General features: G+C 31.7%; 1 protein-coding gene across 1 annotated transcript in view; it reads left to right on the top strand.

Annotated features, from left to right (window-relative positions):
* LOC148312551 (zonadhesin-like) overlaps positions 1–25,059 on the top strand; it is a 54,392-nt gene that overhangs the window by 11,440 nt on the left and 17,893 nt on the right. Inside the window, exons 9-17 of the mRNA XM_088276723.1 lie at positions 747–929; positions 1,552–1,748; positions 9,209–9,407; positions 10,136–10,306; positions 11,486–11,665; positions 12,269–12,445; positions 13,419–13,595; positions 14,082–14,261; positions 15,167–15,366. Coding sequence (XP_088132849.1) covers positions 747–929; positions 1,552–1,748; positions 9,209–9,407; positions 10,136–10,306; positions 11,486–11,665; positions 12,269–12,445; positions 13,419–13,595; positions 14,082–14,261; positions 15,167–15,366 — 1,664 coding nt within the window. The remainder of the gene's footprint in view (positions 1–746; positions 930–1,551; positions 1,749–9,208; positions 9,408–10,135; positions 10,307–11,485; positions 11,666–12,268; positions 12,446–13,418; positions 13,596–14,081; positions 14,262–15,166; positions 15,367–25,059) is intronic.

Genomic DNA, 25,059 nt, shown 5'->3' with positions numbered 1-25,059 from the left:
CTTGTGTGGGGAAACCCAGATTTGTGAACAAGTATTTGGACAAATGTTAGCAATATTTTTTTCATATTTTCATAGAACTTGATATCAACTATTATCAGAGATTCGAAATAGTGCACACATGTTGGTATACAGTGCAACCTCTCATTACGAGTAATTCGCATAACGATATTTTTTCTTTAAAAGTTGCTCCCTTAACAAGCGACATTACGCATAACGACTTACGGGAGAGTGAAGTCCCCTTTTCACGACATAATCTTGTGAGCCCAGACTTCCACGCCAGTCAATACAAAAAATGTTTCGCTTAACGAAGATTCTAGAATGAATTTTGCTCGTTATGATAGGTTCACCTGTATATGTATAATGAATGCACAAAAAAATGTAAACGAGTTATATGACCAATCCCTACGTTGTTAAATTAGTTTACATCAACCTATAAATTGTCAACTTATAAATAGTCCGCCTCCGAAGTGTAATGGTCAGCACTCTCGGCTACCGTTCTGGAGATCCCGGGTTCAATTCCCAAGGGGGGTTAAATAAATACAAGTGATTTTTTTCACTGTGATATTTATTCAATATTACCCTGGACTAGTACCTGAAGCGGAGGGCTGATCACCTTTCCTTCATATGTAAACGATCAAGATAACACTGCGTTGATATGACGCTGTGCCCTATGCACTATTAGGGTGCGGATTAGGGTTTTATTATTATTATTATAAATATAAAGGGCAATAATTTGGATCCCTTAGCTCCCCCGAAATGCGGTGCCAACGAGGTATACGACCAGTGCCCACCCAAGTATCCAGCTCAAAGAAACTGCAAGGATTTAATCAAAGGACAAGACGGGACACATCCATCTCCCTGCAAACCAGGATGCAAGTGCAAACCTGGCTTCATCAGTTCAAATGGTGCCTGTGTTGTACCTGAAAAGTGTATGTAGATATTTGATGGAAAAACAATTATAAATTAATATCTTTAAAAAAAAAACATCAGATGAGACCAAAAAAATGAGTAACAAAAATATATCCACTTAAGAATTGACAAATTTATATTTTAATATTTATTTTATTATAATTAACAACTTTGAAGATTGATGGTAGACGACTCCCGGGCAGACCAACAAAGAGATGGATCGACAGCTGGGAATCGACATCGCAGGACGCTAATTCCTTCTAAAAACAGGCCACAAAGCCTAATACAAAAAATAAGAAGAAGAATATTCATGTTCAAAGTTCACTGTTCTGTTTTTATTGATGATATATATCAGCACTAGAAAGATGTGAAAATTGTACCAAAAAAATATCCCGTTTTCAAACCGTTGGAATTAAGATTATATAATATATACATACATTTCTTAATTCCAACGGTTTGAAAAATAATTGACTACGAATTATTAAATTGCAACTTCATTAATTACGACTATATGAGAGTAGAAGCGTAAATTATTGGCAAGAATGATTCCCTAATCAACGTGATATTCATCTGATCTTTTTACAATTTATTTGATTTATATGAGCATTATATGAAATATCTAATGTATTATTTCATTCACAGGCTGCACTGCTCCTAACACAGAGTTGGTGAAGAACCCTAATCCTTGTCCTGGAGGGACCTGTAAACACCCGGAATACCAATCATGCAAGGTCAAAGGTTACCCATTCGGGTGCGTGTGTAAAAAAGGATTCCTGTTGGATAATGAGAACGATAGGACATGTGTCTCGACTAAAGATTGCTGCAAGATTGTTGGACACAAATAGAAACACTTTGAGTGTCTGTTATGTAGTGTAATTCACTTCTATAAATGTTGTTCAGAATTTTTTATTGTTTTATTTTCAATCTTTGTTGATGTTTATCTAAAGATAAAGAATTTATGAATTTGATATAATCTTCATCTTTAAAAATGATATCCACCGTAAAACATATAGAAAGTTTATTATGCGTTAGTGCTTTTTTCATTCATACCAAATAAGGATTTCTTAAAATTTTGTTTTATTGATTTTTACTAAAAGTAATGAAGATATAAACTTGATATACTCCTTATCTTAAAATGTGACATCTACTTTAAAACATTTTGGGTTATTAACATATTCAGAAGCGTTTCATGAAAGATTATGAATTGTTGCTACTTTTATATTTGCCAAATTAAAATCCTTTAAAAATCACACAAATAAGGAAGGTAATAATAATTATATTTTGTTTTCTTGACTAAGCGGTAGGTCCAATACTTAGTCTGCTCACAAATACCGAACTACGGCTTCTCCTGAGGAGTTTTACGAGGTTTCCTCCCAGCAATGAGATAATGCTCAGAAGTTCCTAATTGGCTCACACTAGATTATCCCTCCTGTTCCCAACAGAGATTAAAATAAATCATTTTTTTAATTAGAAGAGACAAAAATCCACTTAATGATAACGTCGTATAAAATAAGCAAGGTAAATGATGAATGCATCTCACATCTTAAAAAAAAGCTATATTTTGTTTACAAAAACATTATAAGTAGGTACGATAGTAAAGTACAATTAAATTTTATGATTAAATAAATTAATGAAATACATACCGTATAACAGAAAGTAAATTTTTCGAGAAAATAAATATATAAAAATAAAAATTGAATACTGTAAACATGGAAGTGATGTAAAAAGATCGGCTCTCCAATACAATCCTACGGGGATAAAATGCAAAAATCATGAGACATGTCCAGCCCCATCTGTGCTATACCAGAAGTTTTGATTTTAGCTCTTCTTCATTCTTCTTTTTCTTCTTCTTTATGTGTCATGTCAAGTCGGGGGACCTGGCATGACACATAAAGAAGAAAAAGAATAATAATAAAGCAATAAACAAAATTCTCGATAATTCATTGGGATACACATTAGATGCAATTTTATTTACAACAAACATGGAAAAAAATAAAGCGAAAATATTTGATCAGAAATAAATACATAAGTTTATTTCTTTTTTGACATCCTTCAACTAAGAATGTGTTTTTTTATATATATTCATTTTTAAATACTTGTTGACAAATCTGGATTTTCTCAACTAATGCGTTATTTTTACATTTTTGGCAACTTAACATAGTTGAAGAACTGAGGCTTATGAGACCTGTAAATATCCGGACTTCCATATTCTTCTTCAACTGTGTTGAGATATCAAAAATGCAAAAATAGCTCCAAAATGGAGAAATTTCAGATTTGTGAACAAGTATTTAGAGACTCTCCAATGCACAACAACTTCCGCTTTCACAGTTTGTTTTATGAATGCTAATTAAAAGGAACTGTGAAAGCAGTAGTTTATAAAATTTGGAAGAGTATTTATTCCCGACAATTGAAATACACTATTCCTATATATCTAAGTGCGTTTTTCAAGATGACTCTGCACCGTGTCACTGAGCAAAAACTGCAAGTATTATTTTTTTCTGATTTTTGTTTATAATATTTAAAAAAAATCTATTTAAAAAATTTAACACCGTTTAATTATTTTTTTGGTCAAAGAATATATGAAAATTCATGGAATTTCAACACTGGATTGACATGAACCTGACACGAACCCTATCGATAACTTGTGGCATAAAATGGCAATCGAAATAATTAAAATAAAACCTTCGTCAAAGGAAAACATTAAAAACATAATCGGAAAAGTGTGATTTGAAAATTTATTTTTCAAATTTTATATTGACATCTTATCAAAGATGAAGAATATGAATGTCTGGGCACACATACAAATGAATGAGTTTCTGCTCAATAAAAAATTCTCTCATCTCACCAATAGATATCTCTGGTGAAATTCTATTGATTCAAGAACAGTGTTACGGAATTAGATCGTATATATAGAACTTCCGATAATTTCAGTAGTGTGGTTGTCAATCATGCGTAGAATGGTGAATGTTGCACGTGTGTATAGCGATTAGTTAACCAGTCTATGATGGGTCATAAGCCCTGTACATACCCAGACTTCCATATTCTTCTTCATCTATGTTGAGAAGTCAAAAATGTAGAACTGTTATTTGTTATTAATTTTTTGTTTCTTTTGTCGCAGATGTTATAGAATTATAATTATTTTTTATATGTTTACACAATAATTTATAGGACTGTATTGTTGCTATGTATGGGTAAGAAAAAAGGATATCGATAACTGACTCAATACGGTTAAAATATAAGAACGGTTCAAGACAAGGGAAATATGATGTCATATCAATCATACCTCAGGCCAGTCTCGCTAAGTTGACAAATCTATTTTTGTATTGTTCGCAAGGCAATGCCATAAATTAAATATTATATACGTCTGACATGTCAAGATTATTTTTTTATGTAAACATATATTATTTTAAATATAGAATTGAAGGCATAAATTCAAATATGAATATGTAATTACCCGTATACTATGAACACTTGAATAAGTAATTTTGATTATTTTTATACACAGTTTTAAGGCCCAGTATTTGTAAGTCGCAATTTAATTTTCTTTAAATACAGGTAATATTTTACGTCCAGTAGAACGGAGCTACTTGAACTTTGATGTGTTACTTGAGCCCAGTACAAAGAAGAGATCTAAATCTGTATTTGGTCTACAATAATGAACGTATCGTGACAATAAGTGTCACCTATCAGGGAAACAATGTATTATGTCGACACGTTCATTATTGTAGACCAAATACAGATCTACTTTTTTTTGTCCTGGGCTCAAGAAACACATCAAGTTCAAGTAGCCCCGTTCTACGGTAATTTATTTTTTTCTGAAAACACAGTTTTTGCATTGATTTTGGAAAAAGAAGTGTATGGTATTGAAATGAAAAGAGTTATGAAAGATAATGAGTAAAAAAATATAAAAAAACGTTTTATCGATATATATTCAGAACAATCAGAACCTTAAATCTGGTGGTGTCAAAAGTCTGCGCAATTGGAGGGCATGTATGATTAGATATATGAACGTTCCATCGGCGTGATGGTAATAGTAATAGTCTTCTCTTTTTTTCCATATTCGCTCTCTAGGTGGAGCATATGGCCAACGCGAGACGTCTCCAAGTCACTCTGTCACGCGCCATCTTCTTGGCTTCCTCCCAGGTTAGTCCGGCATCTCGAAGTTCCGCTGAGTATAGTCGGTGAATGGTTGTCAGCGGCCTTCCGGGGCGCCGGAATCCTCGGGGTTGGAAGAAGGGACATGAGGGGTTAATGTGAAATAATAGTAGTAGTAGTATATAAAAAAATCAGCTCCCGTTAGTTTGTGTCCTAAAAACTCAAAAAATAGTCGACGGATTGACTTAAAAATTTTAATCCCTGGTTTGGTTGGTTTATGATTTAAAAAGAAAAACCAAAATCAGAGCTATTCAAGTGAGGATATATTTTATTGCCGACATCTGATATGTCAGCAGGTACATTCGAATAAATTTTAAGCCGACATTTCGAATCAGAAACATCACGTAAAGACGTCTTACTATATAACAGGGGTCGGCAACCTATTGGACCAAAAGAGCCACACGTTTGTAGCAAAAAGATTTGGAAAATTTTGGGGAGCTAATTTTTAATAAACAATAATTTAATAACTTTGAAGTTTTGTACTGATATTTATTGGTGGAACTGCATTTTATTGAATAAAATAACGCAAAAGTATGTAGCTTTTTCCACATATTTTTTTGGCTAGTCAAATAAAATTCACGAGGAAAAAACTACATGGTTGTTATTTTATTCAATAATTTAATTAATCGAAAAATGAAAAATAGTTCAATGTCATAAAGGTTTGAAATTATAATTTTTACACCCCTTGAGACTGATATTGCATGGGAATCCAGTTTTAACACTGAAAATGAGAATGGTCATGGTTCGCTATGAATATGCATATATCAATTTTTATTAGATTTTTGTAATCATGTATGTATATTAACATTTCGAGCGTAAGAATGGTTGTCTATAGTATAAATATGTTTGCTTAAAACGAGCCTTTTATTGGCATATTGAACATGCAAGTGGTTTGAAACTAGTGTGTTTTTTATGGTTGTTTTCTAATCAATGTTTACATTTTTAACGCGGGAGAAGTTTCACTACTAATGTGCAAAGGCAAAAAGCCGTAAGATAAAAATAGTAGTTATGATATAAACGAGTTTGTAGTTAATAGAAAAATGCTTATTGCACTATTCTACACAGGAATCAAATTAATCCAATTTTGTGGCTATTTGGAAAATTAATATCTCCTGTAAAGGAAAGAGATAAAGCAAAACATGTGATTGTATTTGATGGAGGCTAGTTTTAAGATTGCTTTGAGCCGTGTTACGACAAACAGTCGCAACTTGAGTTACGGCTAGTTGCCCTTACACATTAGATGAGGGGTCATATGTGCTTAAACGGCACCATCCCTCCTTACACAACCGATCTAAAAATGAATGTACAGAATACTTTTTTTAAATGTAAATCTTTGTAAAAAAAATATATTTTAATTTGACAAAGAAAGAGCCACGTGTGGATCGCGAGACACAGGTTGCCGATCTGGCTGTATGAGAATAATCATACTGTAAAGAATGTATACATATGGACTGGTGACTTTTGATTAAACACATTAATCACTTGTTCAATTATGTCTGTGACGTAAAAACATCTTAACTGGTCTTCGTAAACGTATTTAAAAGCATTAGCAAATAATGAGAATGAATTATTTGAAGTGGTGTTTGCTTAAAAGTCATATACATGTTTTATATTTTGTAATATTTTACGCAAACGTATAAAGAATATTACCCATATATCGAGCATGTGCTTAATATCGAGTCCGATTTTAATTTAATAACCCATTTCGCCACAACTTGATTCCTATTTTCAAAATCAAGCCGATTGAGCCTACCTGAACAAAGTATGAGTTGAAATATTGTGTTTACAATAAGAAAATAAAATTATGCGAGGGCATTTTATAAAATTATTTCACGATAGTAAAAACATGGAACTATAAAAGTATTTATTGTTGTTTTTTGCACGCTATTATACAGAGTGGTCCAAAAGGTATTGGCAGTTTTTATAGTTTTATTATAAATATACTAATAAAACGGCAAAGGTAAAAAACACATCCATATTTTTTCTACACATAAAATGCAGCTCTAAACATTTTTTGTTAGATAATCTTTTTTTAAACATTATTAAAGTCGTGATTTTATCCGCCTCCGTAGTGTAATGGTCAGCACTCTCGGCTACCGTTCTGGAGGTCCCGGGTTCAATTCCCAGGTCAATAATAATAAAACCCTTATCCGCACCCAATGTTGCATAGGGCACTGCGTCATATAAACGCAGTGTTATCTTGATCGTTTACACATGAAGGGAAGGTGATCAGCCCTCCGCTTCAGGTACCAGTCCAGAGTAATATTGAATAAATATTACAGTGAAAAAATCACTTGTATTTATTTTACCCCCCTTGGGAATCGAACCCGGGACCTTCAGAACGGTAGCCGAGCGTGCTGACCGTTACACTACGGAAGCGGTCAAAAAATATTTTTAACATTATTATTTTTATTTATTATATCTGACACTGGATTATTCAGAGATGTAAATTTTGTCAACTTGATGCAAAACGTGTATCATTCGTTCCTTTAAATAAAAAAAGATTGACGATTGAGCATCCCAGGGCTTACGACTTGTATTATGAACGTTACACAAGTGTACAGTCAAATACCAGGTCGTAAGCCCTGGAATGGTCAAACTTATATCTTCTTTCATATATAAGGGAAGAATAATGAATGATTCATACCACGTTGAGACACCTTTAAAAAATGTTTTTAATTATACATATATTAAAATATCATTTTTATCTATATTGTGTCATAAGTATGTGCATAAAAATATTCTAAATATATTGCGCCACCCTGTAAAAACGTTTTAAAAATTATAAAGAGCATATTACCGAATAAATGCTGGGTTGTTTTTTGTCGACAGCCGGTTTGTGATTAAAAATGTGACATAAATTGCAAGAAATTGTATGCAAATTGTTTGATCCAGCGCTCCTTTGAGATTAGTGATTTCTGGTCAGCGTCTCGATGGTATACATATAGTGTAAATTTCCTGTCGTGATGTTCAGCGGGGGCAGAAAAGATCCCTGAAGTCTCCTTTTCTCGGGTTGAGATATCAAAAAGCTTTTGCTACCTATACAAAAAAAAATATCTCAGCGCTCCTTTTGCCCGCTACATGGGACCCGTAAAACTTATTTTAATCTTTCCACCAAGGGACGTTTTATCTGCTTTAATAATCTATTATTATATATACTATCGATTGATAGTAATTTCTACAAAACACATATCGCTCACTCCTTTCATGAACGTCATAAATCAAAAATCGTCAATTTTCAGTTGTGCATGTTTTCGGAATGCCCAGAAAATGTACTATATCCCAGCAAAAGAGGCATATTTTTAACTTTATATTTACCCGCTACAGGGCAAAAAATGTTGTTTTTGCATTTTGAAGAAAATGTATTGTTTAATTATTTTTAAAAATAAATTAAATATTTTTCAAATGTAGAAAAAACCTTCAGGTTTTACCTAAAAAGATCTGTTGCACAGTAAAAAGTTTGATAAGTGGCTTAATATTTATTTTTAATACATTGTGTTATATTCTTAAACTTTAAAATCGTTCTCCTGAAAAATCAAGTATTTTGATTTATGACGTTCTTGAAAGGAGTGGGCGATATGGCTTAAGTAAACAAATTTGTTCGTTTAGAACCTTCTTATATGTATTTATTTTTATAATTTAACAAGCAAACCTTTTTATGTACTAAACGAGAAGATTGCCATCATAAATTATGCTCTCTTTATCGAGAACCATATAAATGGTCTCTCTCTCGTTGCTGGCTGATGATGTGATGACAGCGATAAATTTAATCAGTTTATTTTTTATTGAAATTGTTCATATTTATATTAATCCTGTTAAAGGCACAATTTTTTTTAATAACATGAAAATAATATAACATGACTTTTTTCTGTTAAACAGTTTTTATCTACTATTACATACATTTAAAAATGATAGTAAAAACTCGCAGTAAAGAAGTCACAATGTAAGTTAATTACTAATGGAATTGGTGAATCGTGATAATTTAGATGCCTTATACTGTATCCACTCAATAAATGGGCACGTTCACCTACATAGGTGTTCGTACTCATATGTGCGTATGAGTTGAATTATAGTTTGTTTTATAATTGGTCATAACAATTCATTCGTTCGAGCGCTTTTCTTTAAGAAGACGTCTAGTTGAAAGATTTTATCTGCTCAAAAAGACGTTATTGTGAAAACAATGAAGTTATTATTTGTAACTCTTGTGGTTATAAGCACTCAGTTGATTGTAACTTGTGGAGGAGTATCTTCTCCTCCGATAGCAACGAAATATCCTACTGTCAAACCAGCAACAAAGGCACCAACCCCAAAACCCACAACCAAGCTTCCAACGCCAAAGCCAGGTAAAAGCTCTAGTTTACTTAGACAACACATAATACGTATACATCTAGATACCTCGTTATTTTTTTCAAAAAGGTCTGATTTAATTTTTAATATATTTTTTGTCATCTCAGCGACGTTGAAAAAGAAGATGATAAGTCTGGGCAATAACTGAGCTTACAACCGTCATAGGATGGTTTATGTAATCGCTTTCTACACGTGTAACATTCACCATTTACTACATACTCAAATTCTTGGAATTTGTAGATAAATACATTGATCAAACTCGAACATGGTGTTTGAATACACTATAATTTTACTAAAGATATCTATGGTGGGATAAGAAAAGCTTTCTATTAAGCAGAAACTATTTTATTTATATATGAGGTCTAAATCTTGGATTATATTATATTCACATACTCGAGAAACGCTGGAAACATACAATATTTTAATTTTATTTTAGCTTATAATTTCTCGTGAATTCAAACACCATGTTTCGAGTTGGATCAATATATTTATCTATTGTAGAAGTAACAAGAATTTGAATAGTGTGCTTGTCAACCAAGGGTAGAATTGATGAATGTCATACGTGTAAAGTGATCACTCAAACCAGCTTATGACGTTCGTAAGCTCCGTAAATGCACAGACTTCCATATGCTTCATCATCTGTGTTGAGATGTCGAAAAAATAACTCTTAATTGGAGTTGATGAATTATACAAAATGTTGTATAATTTAATGGTCATTTTTAAGCTTGCCCCGCAAACGAAGTTTATTCCGAATGTGGAAACACTGGGTGTCAGAACACTTGCGCCAACCCGACATTCGCCCAAGTCAGTAGGTGTGCGTGCAACCCTGGATGTGTGTGTATCGAGGGATACTTGAGAAACTCCGTGGGAATCTGCGTTGCTCCGGAAAATTGCGGTAAGAAATTTTATCTATGAAAAATAACCGTTTGTAAGTGCGCACCATCCACTTCATAACTCATTTAGCCTCTCACTAAAATTTTCAATCGCTCGCTGGAGCATCGCACTTAGAATAGCGTTAATTAAGTCTGTAATTCTTTGTTTTTATTTGGGTTTTATTATTATTTTTTTATTTTTTATTTGAATTAACAACAGCAACACATGTAAAACAAAACAATTAAAAGATATACATTAAACAAGCCAATTACAGTTAACTATAGAAACATAAAGATAAGTACAAAATATTGAGTGTGGATCTAGCAAATTAATGAATGTGTGTGTGTGTGTGTGTGATGTTGATTCTAGTAGGGACATATATACAATGCTGAGAAGCATAGTTGTTTTAAGATCCTGAGAGGACAATATATTCACCATTCGACTTTTCAATACACATTTTCCGCAATTAAAAATGTCAACTTGGCTAAATCGAAACATAGGCGAACTCCGCGCATAATTAGTTCGAAGGGCAGGTACTCTGAATAAAGATTGTGACGTGTGACGGGTACGGTAGCCGCTTTAAAATATCCAGGTTGGGTGGCGATGGTTTTTAAATTTTACTTTTTAAGTAGTTCTATAGAAAAAAATCAGCAGGCGTTAAATCTGGCCAGTAGATGTCTTCTCGGTGACTTCTTACTCTTTCAGGAAATAATTCGTATAGAGCACTAGGGAGTCATTTGTAACATGAGAAGTTGCCTTGTTGGAAAAATGTGTTGCGGTTGTAGACAATCTGATTTTGCATTTCTGTAGCCAAAAAAGTCCTAATTTATTTTTATACAAAAATGTTAATAATATTAGTATATAACCACTTTATGTCTTTATTTAACCATTTTTATGCCTACCGGTTTCGAGACGTATCCGTCTCTTCGTCAGGACAATCACTACCACGGCATGCAAACAATACTACCCTTCACCACCGTAGCACCATTTACACACTTAAAACTACATCAAATGTTTAACACATGCGATTTTTGATCGACCCGAACACCAACTTGCACTAAAGGTTTCGGCACAAACATGCGTTACGAGCCGAAGTGAAACATGCACTTAAAAAGTCCTGGTTATATGGCAATAGTAACGGTCAAACGAAAAACGAAAACAATATGAGACACCTTTTTGTATGAGTTTTTCGTGTTTACAGACACGTGTAAGGAAAATGAAATCTTCAGTAAATGCGACAACCATGGATGCCAGAACACCTGTGCGGAACCCGACTTGATAACCAGATGCAGTTATGTGGCTGGATGTTACCCCGGATGCATTTGCAAACCAGGTTTTCTTAAAAATACAGATGGAGTCTGCGTACCAGAGGAAACATGTAGTAAGTGACAAAATCACGTGACCTCAATTATTTATTCAATAATAAAATAGTTTGAATTGTTAATTAAATAATCAAATAGTTTCCAACTCTAATGTATGGAAGTGAAGCATGGAATTTGCAAAAGAAGGATGAAAGCAGACTGAATGTAGTCAAAATGTGATCCCTCAGACGAATGTGCGGCAAAACGATGTATGATAGATGTTAGAATGGTGAAATAAGGAAATAATGCAAGGCCGAGATGAGCATTTTCGATAAAATTAAGAAAGTTGTGTTGAGGTGGTTTGGACATGTGGAACGTATGAGTGTGGAAAGAACGGTTAAACAAATTTATGAGGCAAATGTAGTTGTAAAAAGAAGCAGAGGAAGACCGAGAAAAACTTGGCTTAATCAGGTATGTCTAAAACTTGAAAGCGGAAGGGTCAGGAGTCAAAATAATCGTCGGGTATGTATGAGGAGATGCATGAATGTAGAAGAGGCGAAGAATGTTTCCAAAGACCTACCCCAGCGGAGAAGCGGCGTGATGGTTGGTTAGTTAGTTAGTTAGTTAATCAAATAGTTTTTTTTATGATTGAATTGTGATACTTACGAAGGTTTTTACTTTAGTCAATCGTTGCCCTAACGAGAACGAGTCATACACTTCGTGCGGAACAGCATGTCCATTAACTTGCGACAATAAGGATGAACAATTTGCATGCACACTTCAATGCGTGCCTGGATGTTTCTGCAATGATGGCTTTGTAAGAGATGCAAATGGCAAATGCATCCTAGCCGCAGATTGCCGTGAGTTATATACAATTTAATATTATGATATTTTGCTTACTTCTTTCAAGAACGTCATAAATCAAAAATCATCAATTTTTAGTTGTGCATGTTTTCAGAATGCCCAAAAAATGTACTATATCCCAGCAAAAGCGCCATATTTTTAACTTAATATTTACCCGCTACAGGGCAGAAAGTTTTGTTTTTGCATTTTGAAGAAAAGGTATTGTTTAATTATTTTTTAAAATATACTTAATACTTTTCAAATGGAGAAACAACATTCAGGTTCTACCTAAAAAGATCTGTTGCATAGTAAAAAGTTCAATAAGTTGCTTGATATTTATTTTTAATACATTCTATTATATTTTTAAACTTAAAAACGATCTCCTGAAAAATCAAGTGTTTTGATTTATGACGTTGTTGAAAGAAGTGAGCGATATATACAAATAAGTCCATAATTTTAAAAAAATATACCCAGCCATATATACAAACAAAAGAATAAACCAAATTCGATAAAAAATTATTTCATAAAACATATAAAGTTACATCTGGTACGTCGAATAATAAAAAAAACGTATTTTAAAATAACTCCACCGAAAATACACACAAGGTGGCTTGGTAAGTATCTGCAAAAAAAAGTTTATTATGTTGATAAATTTTTAAATGAATCTATATATATGTATTTTTTTTAAATGTTTTAATAATGTAAATATGTCCATCATGGTGGAGTAATTATCAGTGTGTTTATCTACAGTGCCGGAGGTCCCGGGTTCGATTCCCAGGAAGGGTGAAAAAAAGAAGATTAATTTTACACTCTTATATTTATTTAATATTACCCTGGACTAGTACCTGAAGTGCAAGAATGATCACCTCGCCTCAATACGATGCAGTACCCTATGTACCATTCGGTACGAGTAAGGGTTAGATGATGAAAGATGATTTATAAAAATGGTCCTTAAAAAGTAGAGTGATTTTATGACCATGTTTTTTTTAGCAAAAAAATGCACGGGAAATAACGAGATATTCAAAACATGTGGAACCGCTTGCCCAAAGACTTGTGATAATAAGGACGCCATGATAAAATGCACCGCAGAGTGCGTTAAAGGATGTTTCTGTAAAGATGGATACGTAAGGGATAAACAGAATAACTGCATTCTTCCAGAAAAATGCCGTAAGAACGAAACACTTTTTAGAAAAAATTGATTACAAAATTGATAAAAAATTATGTCTGGGTATTTACAGAAATGTCAACAAGTTTTGAAGACATTTCTGTTCACTGATTTCACATTATACATTTGCTATTCTTTTCGGTTAATGTTACTCAGCGTGTTTTGTAATTGAACGCTAGAAAATTATAAATAAAACTGTTGTTTTTTTACCACTTGAGTATTATATTATTACTACTAGCTGATAGACAGATGCTTACATCTACGCGTTTAACATTGAATGCAGTCGAGTCATTTTATTGTTTGGTAGACCCGTGTATATACGCCCTTACAAAAAATGACTCTAGATACTACAAACGCATTTACTCGTAGAGTACATATTGTTACCCATACAGAATATAGTAATGTTTGCCATAGCTCTGTTCGCCATTTCAAAAACTGTGACAATATATTCTGATACCTTCTATACATTTTTTATTTTATATTTATAGCACCAAAGTGTGGAGCGAATGAGATATATGACACGTGTCCCTACTCCAATCCCGCTGAAAACACTTGCGCAAACATCTTCTCAGGAACCACACCCGCCCATCCATCACCCTGCAAGCCTAGCTGCAAATGCGCGCCCGGTTTCGTGAGGATCGGAAAGTCGTGCGTTGTGAAAGAAAAATGTAGGTCAATCATCCAACGTCATCTGAAAAATAAAGGAAATCCTTTTGATTTCAATAACTGATTCGGCAGTCAATTAATTGATAGATACTAATAACTTTGTGGTTATATGTAGCCATTTTTAATATAACCTTTACTTAGTTAATACCACCATTTGACGAGTATTTCGATGCATTACACGATTGTTTGAAAATGATGTGAACACATCGAAACTCGTATTACAATAAAATTTAAGAAAAAGTGGTGTTAACCAAGTAAAACTTGAATTGAATAGGAAATTTGTTTTATCCCGGTACTATATCTTTGGAAATCCTCACCAAAACGTTACATTTCCATAATGATTTTAAATAATCAGGAATTCTAGGCTGTATAATTGTTACTTTTTGGTGCGATTTAATGATTTTATATTGGTTTAACACAGGATTGGTCACGTTTTATCGCTACTTAAATTAAGATTTTGCAAACAGAACAGATTTTTCAGATAAAGGATATTTTGTGAAATATTGTAAATCTAACTTTTGGGGGAGGACCTCCACATCTGATGCTTGTAATTTTACCCATTAGTATGTTTTCGCTTAACAGAAGATAAGGTTTAAAATATCCTATTAACTAAATAAGCACATTTTTGTGATTCCGATCACTGTGAGCAATAGAATTTTTATTTTTATTTTTAACATTGAAATATAACAGTAATGATATCATAAATGTTTATTTAGTTAAGTTGGTAACTTGATCATACGAACGTATTTTTTTTTCAAATTATTTCAATTTGACAGATGATTTCCATCGATCCATCAGTCTAGTTAACATTATCAGTATGCTGAGTATGTAGATCAGGACTTGAATTTAAGGATTTAAAAACCCCAGACCTAGAAAGCGATTATAAACAGATGGTTTTGATTTCAAGGTTGCACCGATCCTAACTCACAACTGATCAAGAATCCCAGCCCATGTCCTGGAGGGCACTGCAAAAAGTTAGATTTCCTGCCTTGCAAAATGAAGAGTCCAGCCATGGGATGTCAGTGCAAGAAAGGATACGTCAAGAAGAGCGAGACGGATTCCACCTGCGTGGCTATAAAGGATTGCAAGATACCATCGAATCAATATGTGAAATAAAATGTTGTTTTATCCTAACATTTCTTAACAATAAAAAAACTCGCATGAAGAATCTTATTTTTTATATTAAAACAATATGCTGTAAATATCCTAATAAAATATCGTTTTAAATATAACATGTCGCTCACTCCTTTCAAGTACGTCATAAATCAAAAAACTTGATTTTTCAGGAGAACGTTTTTAAAGTATAAAAATATTGTACAATATATAAAAAATAAATATCAAGCCACTTATTGAACTTTTTACTATGCAACAGATCTTTTTTGGTAAAACCTGAGCGTTTTTTCTCCTTTTGAAAAATATTTAGAATATTAAAAAAAAATACTAAAACAATACCTTTCCTTCAAAATGCAAAAACAACACTTTCTGCCATGTAGCGGGTAAATATTAAGTTAAAAATATGCCTCTTTTGCTGGGATACAGTACATTTTTTGGGCATTCCAAAAACATGCACAATTGTAAATTGACGATTTTTGATTTATGACGTTCTTGAAAGGAGTGAGCGATGTATATGGTCATTTTTTCAATATAATGACAATATCACATATTGTATTCATTGCAGTGTAAAAATTTAGGTTACATGTTGCCTTTTTACTCTTATCCACACCCAATAGTGCATAGGGCACTGCATTGTATTGACTAAGAGTAATCTTGATCGTTGCTTACATGAAGGCAATGTGATCATTGCTTACTCCTGCGCTTCAGTGACGAGTCCAGTGTAATATGAAATGAATAGTGAATCTAATATTTATTTTCACCCTCGGGACCTTCAGCAGGGTAACTAAATAAGCTGACCATTACACCACGGAGACGGACATTTTGTATACACAAAAAACTTCATTCATTTTGTAATATGACATACTGTTTTCAATGTTATGGACATTAATGTTATTTATTGAATTAGTATTAACTTTGTGGAATGACATGTTGATTATTATAAAAATTAAATACTTGTATAATACCACTTATTCAGTTTTATTTCATTACACACGACTAGTTTCGAAAACTACAGATATTTTCGTTAACAGTTGATTACAAAAACTAACGGCAAATAAATTATTCAGGTATATTTAGGACTTTGTTTAGTGGGAATAAAGCATATTATTAATTAATGTAATTAAAACTAGTCGTGTGAAATGAAACAAAACTCAAAAAGAATATTGAAAACCACTGTATGTAATATATATCAGTAAATATTTAATAGGGAATGAAAAACCTTATCTACCATTTGTTCTTTGCAGATAATAATAATATTGATAATTTGGATAATTTGTATGGTGCCCTTTTCGTAAAATACTACCTTAAGGGCGCGTTGATGCGTTACATTTTTTTTTAAATTTAAAATAATATATTTACAATGTTTATTTCATTCATATATAATATAGAAACATTCAAACCCAATATCCAATTCCATGAATCTACATGCCCTATATTTAGCTGGAATATTTGAAATAATGATAAAAAATATTATTTATTAAATGATAAACATATATTTTATTAATATTAAACACTTGAATAATCCACTTAATCGAGTTTTATTTTTTATTTACGACAATTGTTTTCATCTTCTGGTACAAATTAAAACAGTTTTAATTTGTACCTGAAGATGAAAACAATTGTCGTTTTCGAAACTAGTCGTAAATAAAAATAAAACTCGATAAAGTGGATTATTCAAGTGCTTAATTTTTATAAAATAATCATGTCATTCCACAAATTTAATGCCGAATCAATAAATAATATAAACATATATTTCAAATAATGAAAATTATGAGGTAAAAAAATCGTACATATGTACATACACAGAGGCCCGTTCCTATACATCGTCTGCATGGGCCATGGACTCAGTAAGGAGTGAAATATCAAATAGAGATAAACAAAAAAATAATAAAAAATATATTTATAAAAGGTGATAAAAAAGTTTATTTTAAGGTTTGCGGTTGCCAAGAGTTTTATATTTTTAAAAAGATTTATATTTGTTATAAATTTTTATTATTTGCAATACTATTATTCCCATAAAATTTCACACAGCACATAAAAAACATATGAAAAAAACTTTATAAATTATATAAATACTCTGCAAAAGTGTAGAAAAGTGTAGATACTCATATTTCGACGGCTACCTGACGTCGAAAACTTGTGGATAATTGTATAAAAACATTTATATCGGATAGTGTAAGTATCCTTACTGCAGGACGAAAGTATTTTTAAAAAATACATTAGGTAAGTAATTACTAGATATGTTTATTGTCTAAGGTTTTTATTTATGTTATGTTTCATATGTATTATTTATCTTCGAATTCTTCACTTTTGAAAAGGTAGCAATTGTACAAAGACTGGTTATTTACTGTTTTTATTCCTAAATTCAAATAAAAGCATTTAAAATATTTAAAAAAAATATATTTAAAATATACAGTGATGTTTTTTTTTAAACAGGTAATAATTTTGAATAATTCATATAGTACTCTAGGGCGATTTGCTGTGAAGGTTTATGGTACCTACATTGTTTATTCCCGAACGAAACATGAATAAAAGCTAAGTAGATGATTTACTTTACTTTGGATGTAATCCAAAGTCTGGTCAAATTTGAAGCTTCTAGCTGTCTACCACATCTGACTCAGGTCCGTTGCGGTCAAATAGCCATCAAACACACTTTTAACATATGAAAAAACTAGTTTCAAATAATTTAAAATAATTTTAGGAAAACTTAGCATGATCAAATATTTCAAATATTTAAAATTGAATGTAATGTAAATATATCGCTCACTCCTTTCAAGAACGTCAAAAATAAAAATTGTAAATTTTCAGTTGTGCATGTTTTCGGAATGCCCAGAAAATGTACTATATCCCAGCAGAAGAGGCATATTTTTAACTTAATATTTACCCGCTACAGGGCAGAAAGTGTTGTTTTTGCATTTTTAAGAAAGGGTACTGTTTAATTATTTTTTTAAAAATACTTAATATTTTTCAAATGGAGAAAAAACATTCAGGTTTTACCTAAAAAGATGTGTACACAGTAAAAAAATTAGTAAGTGGCTTGATATTTATTTTTAATACATTATATTATATTTTTAAACTTTAAAAACGATCTCTTGAAAAATCAAGTATTTTGATTTATGACGATCTTGAAAGGAGTGAGCAATATATCATACATCTTCTCATACATACTCGCCGATTATTTAGACTCCTGACCTTGATCATGGATTGTGGAAGAGGCGAAGGTTGTGTGCGAAGACAGATTGGTGTGGCGTTCTATTCTCTCTGCCTACCCTTGTGGGTCAAGTTTTCAGGTAGTTGAAAAGAATTTCAGTATTTGAAAACAAAGGACTTCAAGTTAATTAATTAGTTAGTTAGTTAGGTTTTTTACATTAACGCGTAATTTATAAAGAAAAACGTTAACTTAATTTACTTATTTAGTGTCCGTTTATTATTGTTTTGCAAAGCAAGTAGGTATCTAGAAATGCGCCAATTATATGCAAGAATTATGTTATTTTTCTACTAGATCTGAATCAATCAAACTGTTTTTTTATGTGATTTCAGGAACGTGTTTTGAGAGACAAGTAATAAATTACTTCTTGAAAAATGAGCGTTGGATTTTTGTTCTTTTCGCTACTAAGCGTTTATCTTCTAGTAAGTGATGGAAAAACGCATGATAACTATCCAATACCAGGTAAAAAAAAACTTGTGTGGCTACAAATTCTTTATTATTAGAGGATATTGGTTCAGACTAATTTAATTGACAACAAACGATTACAAACAATAATGTGATTTAATTTATAAATAAAGACATATCCCACAAGTGACCCACGGTTAAAAAATTCAAGTAAAGTAAAGTTGTTGTGAAGTATACAGTAAGCCAGTGTTCTGCAAACTTTTTCTATTCGAGGTATACCTACCAAATTAAGAAATTTCAGAGGTGCATATTTACCATATTATGGTAACATAATTAACATATTATGTTTAATGCGAAATGTGAGCCTACTTAACTGAGCGCAGGCAATCAAAATTTGGAACAATTGTGTTATTTTCACAAAACTAGATTTTTTTTCGCGGCACACAAACTAATCACTATGCGGAACAATGCAGTAAGTTATATACACTCCACAAATATCTCAATTAATGGTGGGATCATTATCAGCCATACTTTCAATTCTATTGAATTACTACCCACATGTGAAAGAGGTCCATGGTTATTTTTTTTTTTATTCAAACCCTTATCCACACCCGATGGTGCATAGGGAACTGCATCATATAAACGCAGTGTTATCTTGATGTTGTTAACTCGTGAAGGAAAGGTGATCAGAGCTCCGCTTCAGGTACCGGTCCAGGGTGCTTGGATAAATGTTAGAGTGCTAAAATCACTTACATTTATTTGACCCCCTCCCCTGCGAATGGAACCCGGGACCGCCAGTATGGTAGCCAAGCATGCTGACCATTGAACATCACACTGTTGAAAAGTTATAAATTTTTACTTGTATTTAATAAATACAAGTTAAAATAATACGCTATACGGATAATCGATAATGGGCAAAATATGTAGTGAACGTTGCGCAAGTTTATAAAGTGATAACTTACCCCAGCTAAATCAAAAATGTTCAAACAATTATCATCCTTCATTTAAAATGAGATGTTTATCTCAGGTTAAGACACCTACAATAAGAAATTTATTTACATCCTTTTTTGTGCTCAAATACTTGACATCTCAACATGTTGACATGTCAAAATATAATGTAAAAATCACTCCCAATTCAAAATTATCTAGATTTGTAAACAAGAATTTGGACACACTCAAAATGTTGTAATTAAATTGTTAATAAATAACTGGTCAAATTATAAGTTTAAAAAATATATTTTTTTAGTGTTTCTCAAATATGTGAATATAATCCAGGATTCGGACATCACATAGAAACACGTTTTTGTTAAATAAAACCTTCCCTCAGCCCACCATAGATGTCTCTAGCAAAGTCACGTACTGTGTTTCGATTTTGAACAATATATCTAGAAGTTTCAAGAATTTGAGTGGTGTGGTTGTCAATCATGGGTAGAATTGGTGAATGTTACATGTATGTAAATTGATCAATTAAACCAGCCTATGACAGTCGTAAGGCCTGTAAATGCCCAGATCCATATTCTTCTTCATTTATGTTGAAATGTCAAAAAAATCAATGTATTATTCCTGGTATCCGTAAAAGAACGGTTGTATTTTTTTCCAAAAGATAAGTTTTTCTTGTGTTTTTATTTTTCAGGTCGTTTTTTAAGCGTCTAATGTCATTGATATGAATATAATTGATGTTACTCAAGAATTTTGTAATGTAACGTATCCGTTAGTAACTTGTGTCGGGTTGTAGTCCCGTGGTTAGTGTCGCGGACTCTTGAGTCAGAGTTTCTGGGTTAGAACCTACTCTACCACAATTCAATGCCTATTTTTAGCCCAGACTTCCATATTTTCCTTCATCTATTTAAGATTTGTACTGACATTTCTTGGAGGAACTGCATTTTATAGGATAAAAAACCGGGTTTCATCGTAACCGACATCATCGACAAGTCTGATGATGTCGGTTACGACGAAATCCGATTGCTGGTCGAATAAAATTAATGTGGAAAAAATTGCAAAGTTAGTATTTTATTCTATGTTAGGATATTAAAAAAATATGTGAAAAATCTTTTTCTTAAAGATCTTTCTTTACAGCCAAAAGGTGCAATAACCAGAACGAATCGTACGATGAATGCGGAACGGCCTGTCCGCTAACATGTGATAATAAGGACATGACATTACAATGCACTAAGCAATGCGTCCCGGGTTGTTTTTGTAGCAAGGGTTACGTAAGAGATGCGAATTGGAAATGCATCCTACAAGCCGAATGTCGTAAGTAATTCTTTCTTTTTCTAACCCTCATCCGCTAACTATGGTGCAAAGGGCACTGCATCGTGCTGAGGCAGTGTTTTCTTGATAACTTCCTATACGGATGCAATGTGACCAGTCAAGGGAAATATTAGATTATTAGAGTGTAAAATCTCTAATATTTATTTTCACTCTCCCCCACGGTAGCCTCCAGCACGGTAGATAAATTCGCCAACCATTGCACCACGGAGGCGACATAATAACTCTTAAGTACTCTTTTACCCCCATATAATGAAATTATCACAATCTCCACACGACAAAAAATATATTGGCCAAACTGCGAGAAATTGAAAGATTAAAGAACATCATAGCCGTCTTGTTAGTAATTATTTTTCGGAATTTACAAATCACATAATTGATACTAATCACTCATTTCACTCTCATAAATTAAAATTATTACACCTTGTTCCATATAAAGGCCAAATTATGAATTATCTTGAAATTTTAGAAATCCAAAAAAACCTAAATTCTAATAATATTGTTTCAAAATTCTTCACCTTTGCTTTCCATTTTTCCTTTGTTTTCAAACTCCGCCCCTTGACTAACCCCTTCCCCTAACTTTCCCTCTCCTTATTTATAGAACAATTTTATATTTTATATTTTAGTTACTATACAGACCTGAATAATGGAAGTTTAACTTGTGAAACATGTAGTCTATAATAAAACTCAGGTGGTAAAAAACAAGTGTTTTCTTTAATCATTAAATAAAATATGAAAAAACGTGTTCTGTAATTTACTAAATAGCATTTATTATTTAGCTTATGCTCTGGCATTGGCCAAACCTGCTTTAATAGGTCATATATCCTGTCAATATTCAGACTTCCGTATTCTTTTTTATCTATGTTGAGATATCAAAAATCTAAAAATTAACTCCTATCTGGAGATAGTATAGATTTGTGAATATTTGGACACACTAAGAATGTTGTTAATTACCTAACAACTCATTGACAACATTTTGAGTGTGTTAAAATACATATTCACAAATCTGGATTATCTCCAATTGATAGTTATTTATAATATTATTTTTGAGATCTCAACATAGATAAAAAAGAATGTTATAATGTAAGATTGATCACTTAAATCAGCCTATGATGGTCGTTAGCCCTGTAAATACCCAGACATCGCCCTTATATATATATACAATATATATATATATATATATATATATATATATATATATATATATATATATATATATATATATATATATATATATATATATATATATATATATATATATAAATATATATATATAAATATATATATATATATATATATATATATATATATATATATATATATATATATATATATATATATATATATATATATATATATATATATATATATTTGTATATATATATATATTTAAACATATAAATATATATATATATATATTTATATATATATATATATATATATATATATATATATATATATATATATATATATATATATATATATATATATATATATATATATATATATATATATATTTGTATATATATATATATATTTAAACATATAAATATATATATATATATTTATATATATATATATATATATATATATATATATATATATATATATATATATATATATATATATATATATATATATATATATATATATATATATATATATATATATATATATATATATATATGTATATATGTTTATATATAAATATATATAATGGTGTGTGTGTTTGTGTGTGTGTGTTTGCATTAAAATATAAAATGAAAACTTTCAGCTTTAAAATGTGGCCCGAATGAAGTTGTCAACCCCTGTATAAACCCTTGCCCTGTGGGAGCGCAGTGCTTTGCGCCATGTATAGCAGCCTGCGAATGTATACCTGGATATGTTAAAGACGCCAACAACGTCTGCGTGAAAAAACAACCAAGTGTGTTTTTTTTTTAAATAACTTTTTTTTAAATTATACATTCTACATTCTAAGATGCACTGTGTTGAAATCATTCATCTTTAAGACCCAGGTAACATTTGACGTAATAGATCTTTTTGCCTAAAACACCGTTTTTGTGTTGAAAAAATAAGTTTTTCTTTTGAACAAATATATGGTTATGAAAAGAAAAAAGTTCTGCCACAATGTGTGCACAAAATTTCAAAGAACTAAGTATAATGAGTATTTTTATAATATAATACTCATCAGATAATAGATTTTAATGTCATTCATATGAACCAAACACAGTTTATGTCAAAACACTAGATTTTTTTTTTTACACAATTAACTGAATTCCCAACGAGGTTGGTATCATCCCCTAATGGGCTCTGGAGAGATGTTTTATAGGGCACTAGGAGACAAAAGGGAGGGATAGAAAGTGAACAGTATACATTATTTTCAATATTTTTCTTACTTCCCACCGTCGACAAGGAGTTTCGCAGGAGGTGGGAGGTAGCCATACCAAAAAAGACTGGGAATCTGCGGTTTATATAAATATAAATCTCAGAGTTATATTCAATAAATTAACCAACTAAAATGATCCCCATAGATGCACCATATATTCGTATATCGACCCTTTACAGATAATACAAAGTCAACGCCAGTTATTTTATTGAACTATTATACGAAATCAGTTTTAACAACATTTTAACTATGTAATATTTCCTAAGCTTGCCCCGCAAACGAAGTTTATTCCGAATGTGGAAACACTGGGTGTCAGAACACTTGCGCTAATCCGACACTCGCTCAAGTCAGTAAATGTGCGTGCAACCCTGGCTGTGTGTGTATCGAGGGATACTTGAGAAACTCCAAGGGAATCTGCGTTGCTCCGGAAAATTGCGGTACGAAAAGTACTTAACAATAAACAACCATGAAGTTTTTATTAACTTACAAAAAATTGCTCGAATCTTTCCTCTTTGTAGATACGTGTAAAGAAAATGAAATCTTCAGTAAATGCGATAACCATGTATGCCAGAACACCTGCGCAGATCCCAATTTAATAACCAAATGTACTTACGCACCTGGATGTTACCCTGGATGTATTTGTAAACCAGGATTCCTCAAAAATCCAGAAGGAGTCTGCGTACCTAAGGGAAAATGCAGTAAGTGTCGAAATAAAGATCACTTAAACATTGAATAATAAAAGCGTTGTTAACTCTGTGGTATAGTAATAAAACACTCTCATTATCATTCATTGTTCACACTATGTAATACCACTTTAAAAAACACTACTTCGCGACTACCGGTTTCGAAATAATCATTGCATTATCTGGTCAAATGAACATATACTAACGTGAAATTATTAATGTCTAACATTTATACAAAATTTAAATTTGAAAGCGAGAGAGAAGACAAATGAATCACGATGGGAATATTTTTAAAAGTGGACTTGTAGTTAAATTTAATTGGTTATTTATTATTGGTGAGTCTTTATTAATGCCTTTAATTATTTATAATTTTTCTAGATTATCTAAACGAAGACCAGTTTTATTTTTATGTAAAATTTATGTACGTGTTGATTTATTAAAATCATGGTCTTCAGATATAAGGTGATTAGCAAACTCAGGCACCTTAGATGTTTTTTTTTAATTCTGATATATTGAATTTACGCTACGTTTTTCCAATGTACAAGGCTGGACGAATTGGAACTACTATATTTCTAATCTAAATTCTATCTAATCTTCTTTCTCTTAACAATTTAACAACAGTTTACCTATATTCTTGTTTGTATATAGTATAAAGTACAATTTTAAACCTGTATTACACAAAGTGAACGATAGGAAAGTGTGATATAACTATACCACAAAGTTAACAATGCTTTTAA

Source organism: Brachycentrus maculatus, unplaced genomic scaffold (genome assembly GCF_059751285.1).
Source record: "Brachycentrus maculatus isolate JH-2025_06_01 unplaced genomic scaffold, ASM5975128v1 h1tg000039l, whole genome shotgun sequence".
Lineage (NCBI taxonomy): Eukaryota > Metazoa > Arthropoda > Insecta > Trichoptera > Brachycentridae > Brachycentrus > Brachycentrus maculatus.
Note: the sequence above shows the minus strand (reverse complement) of the source record. Positions and strands in the feature narration are given on the sequence as shown.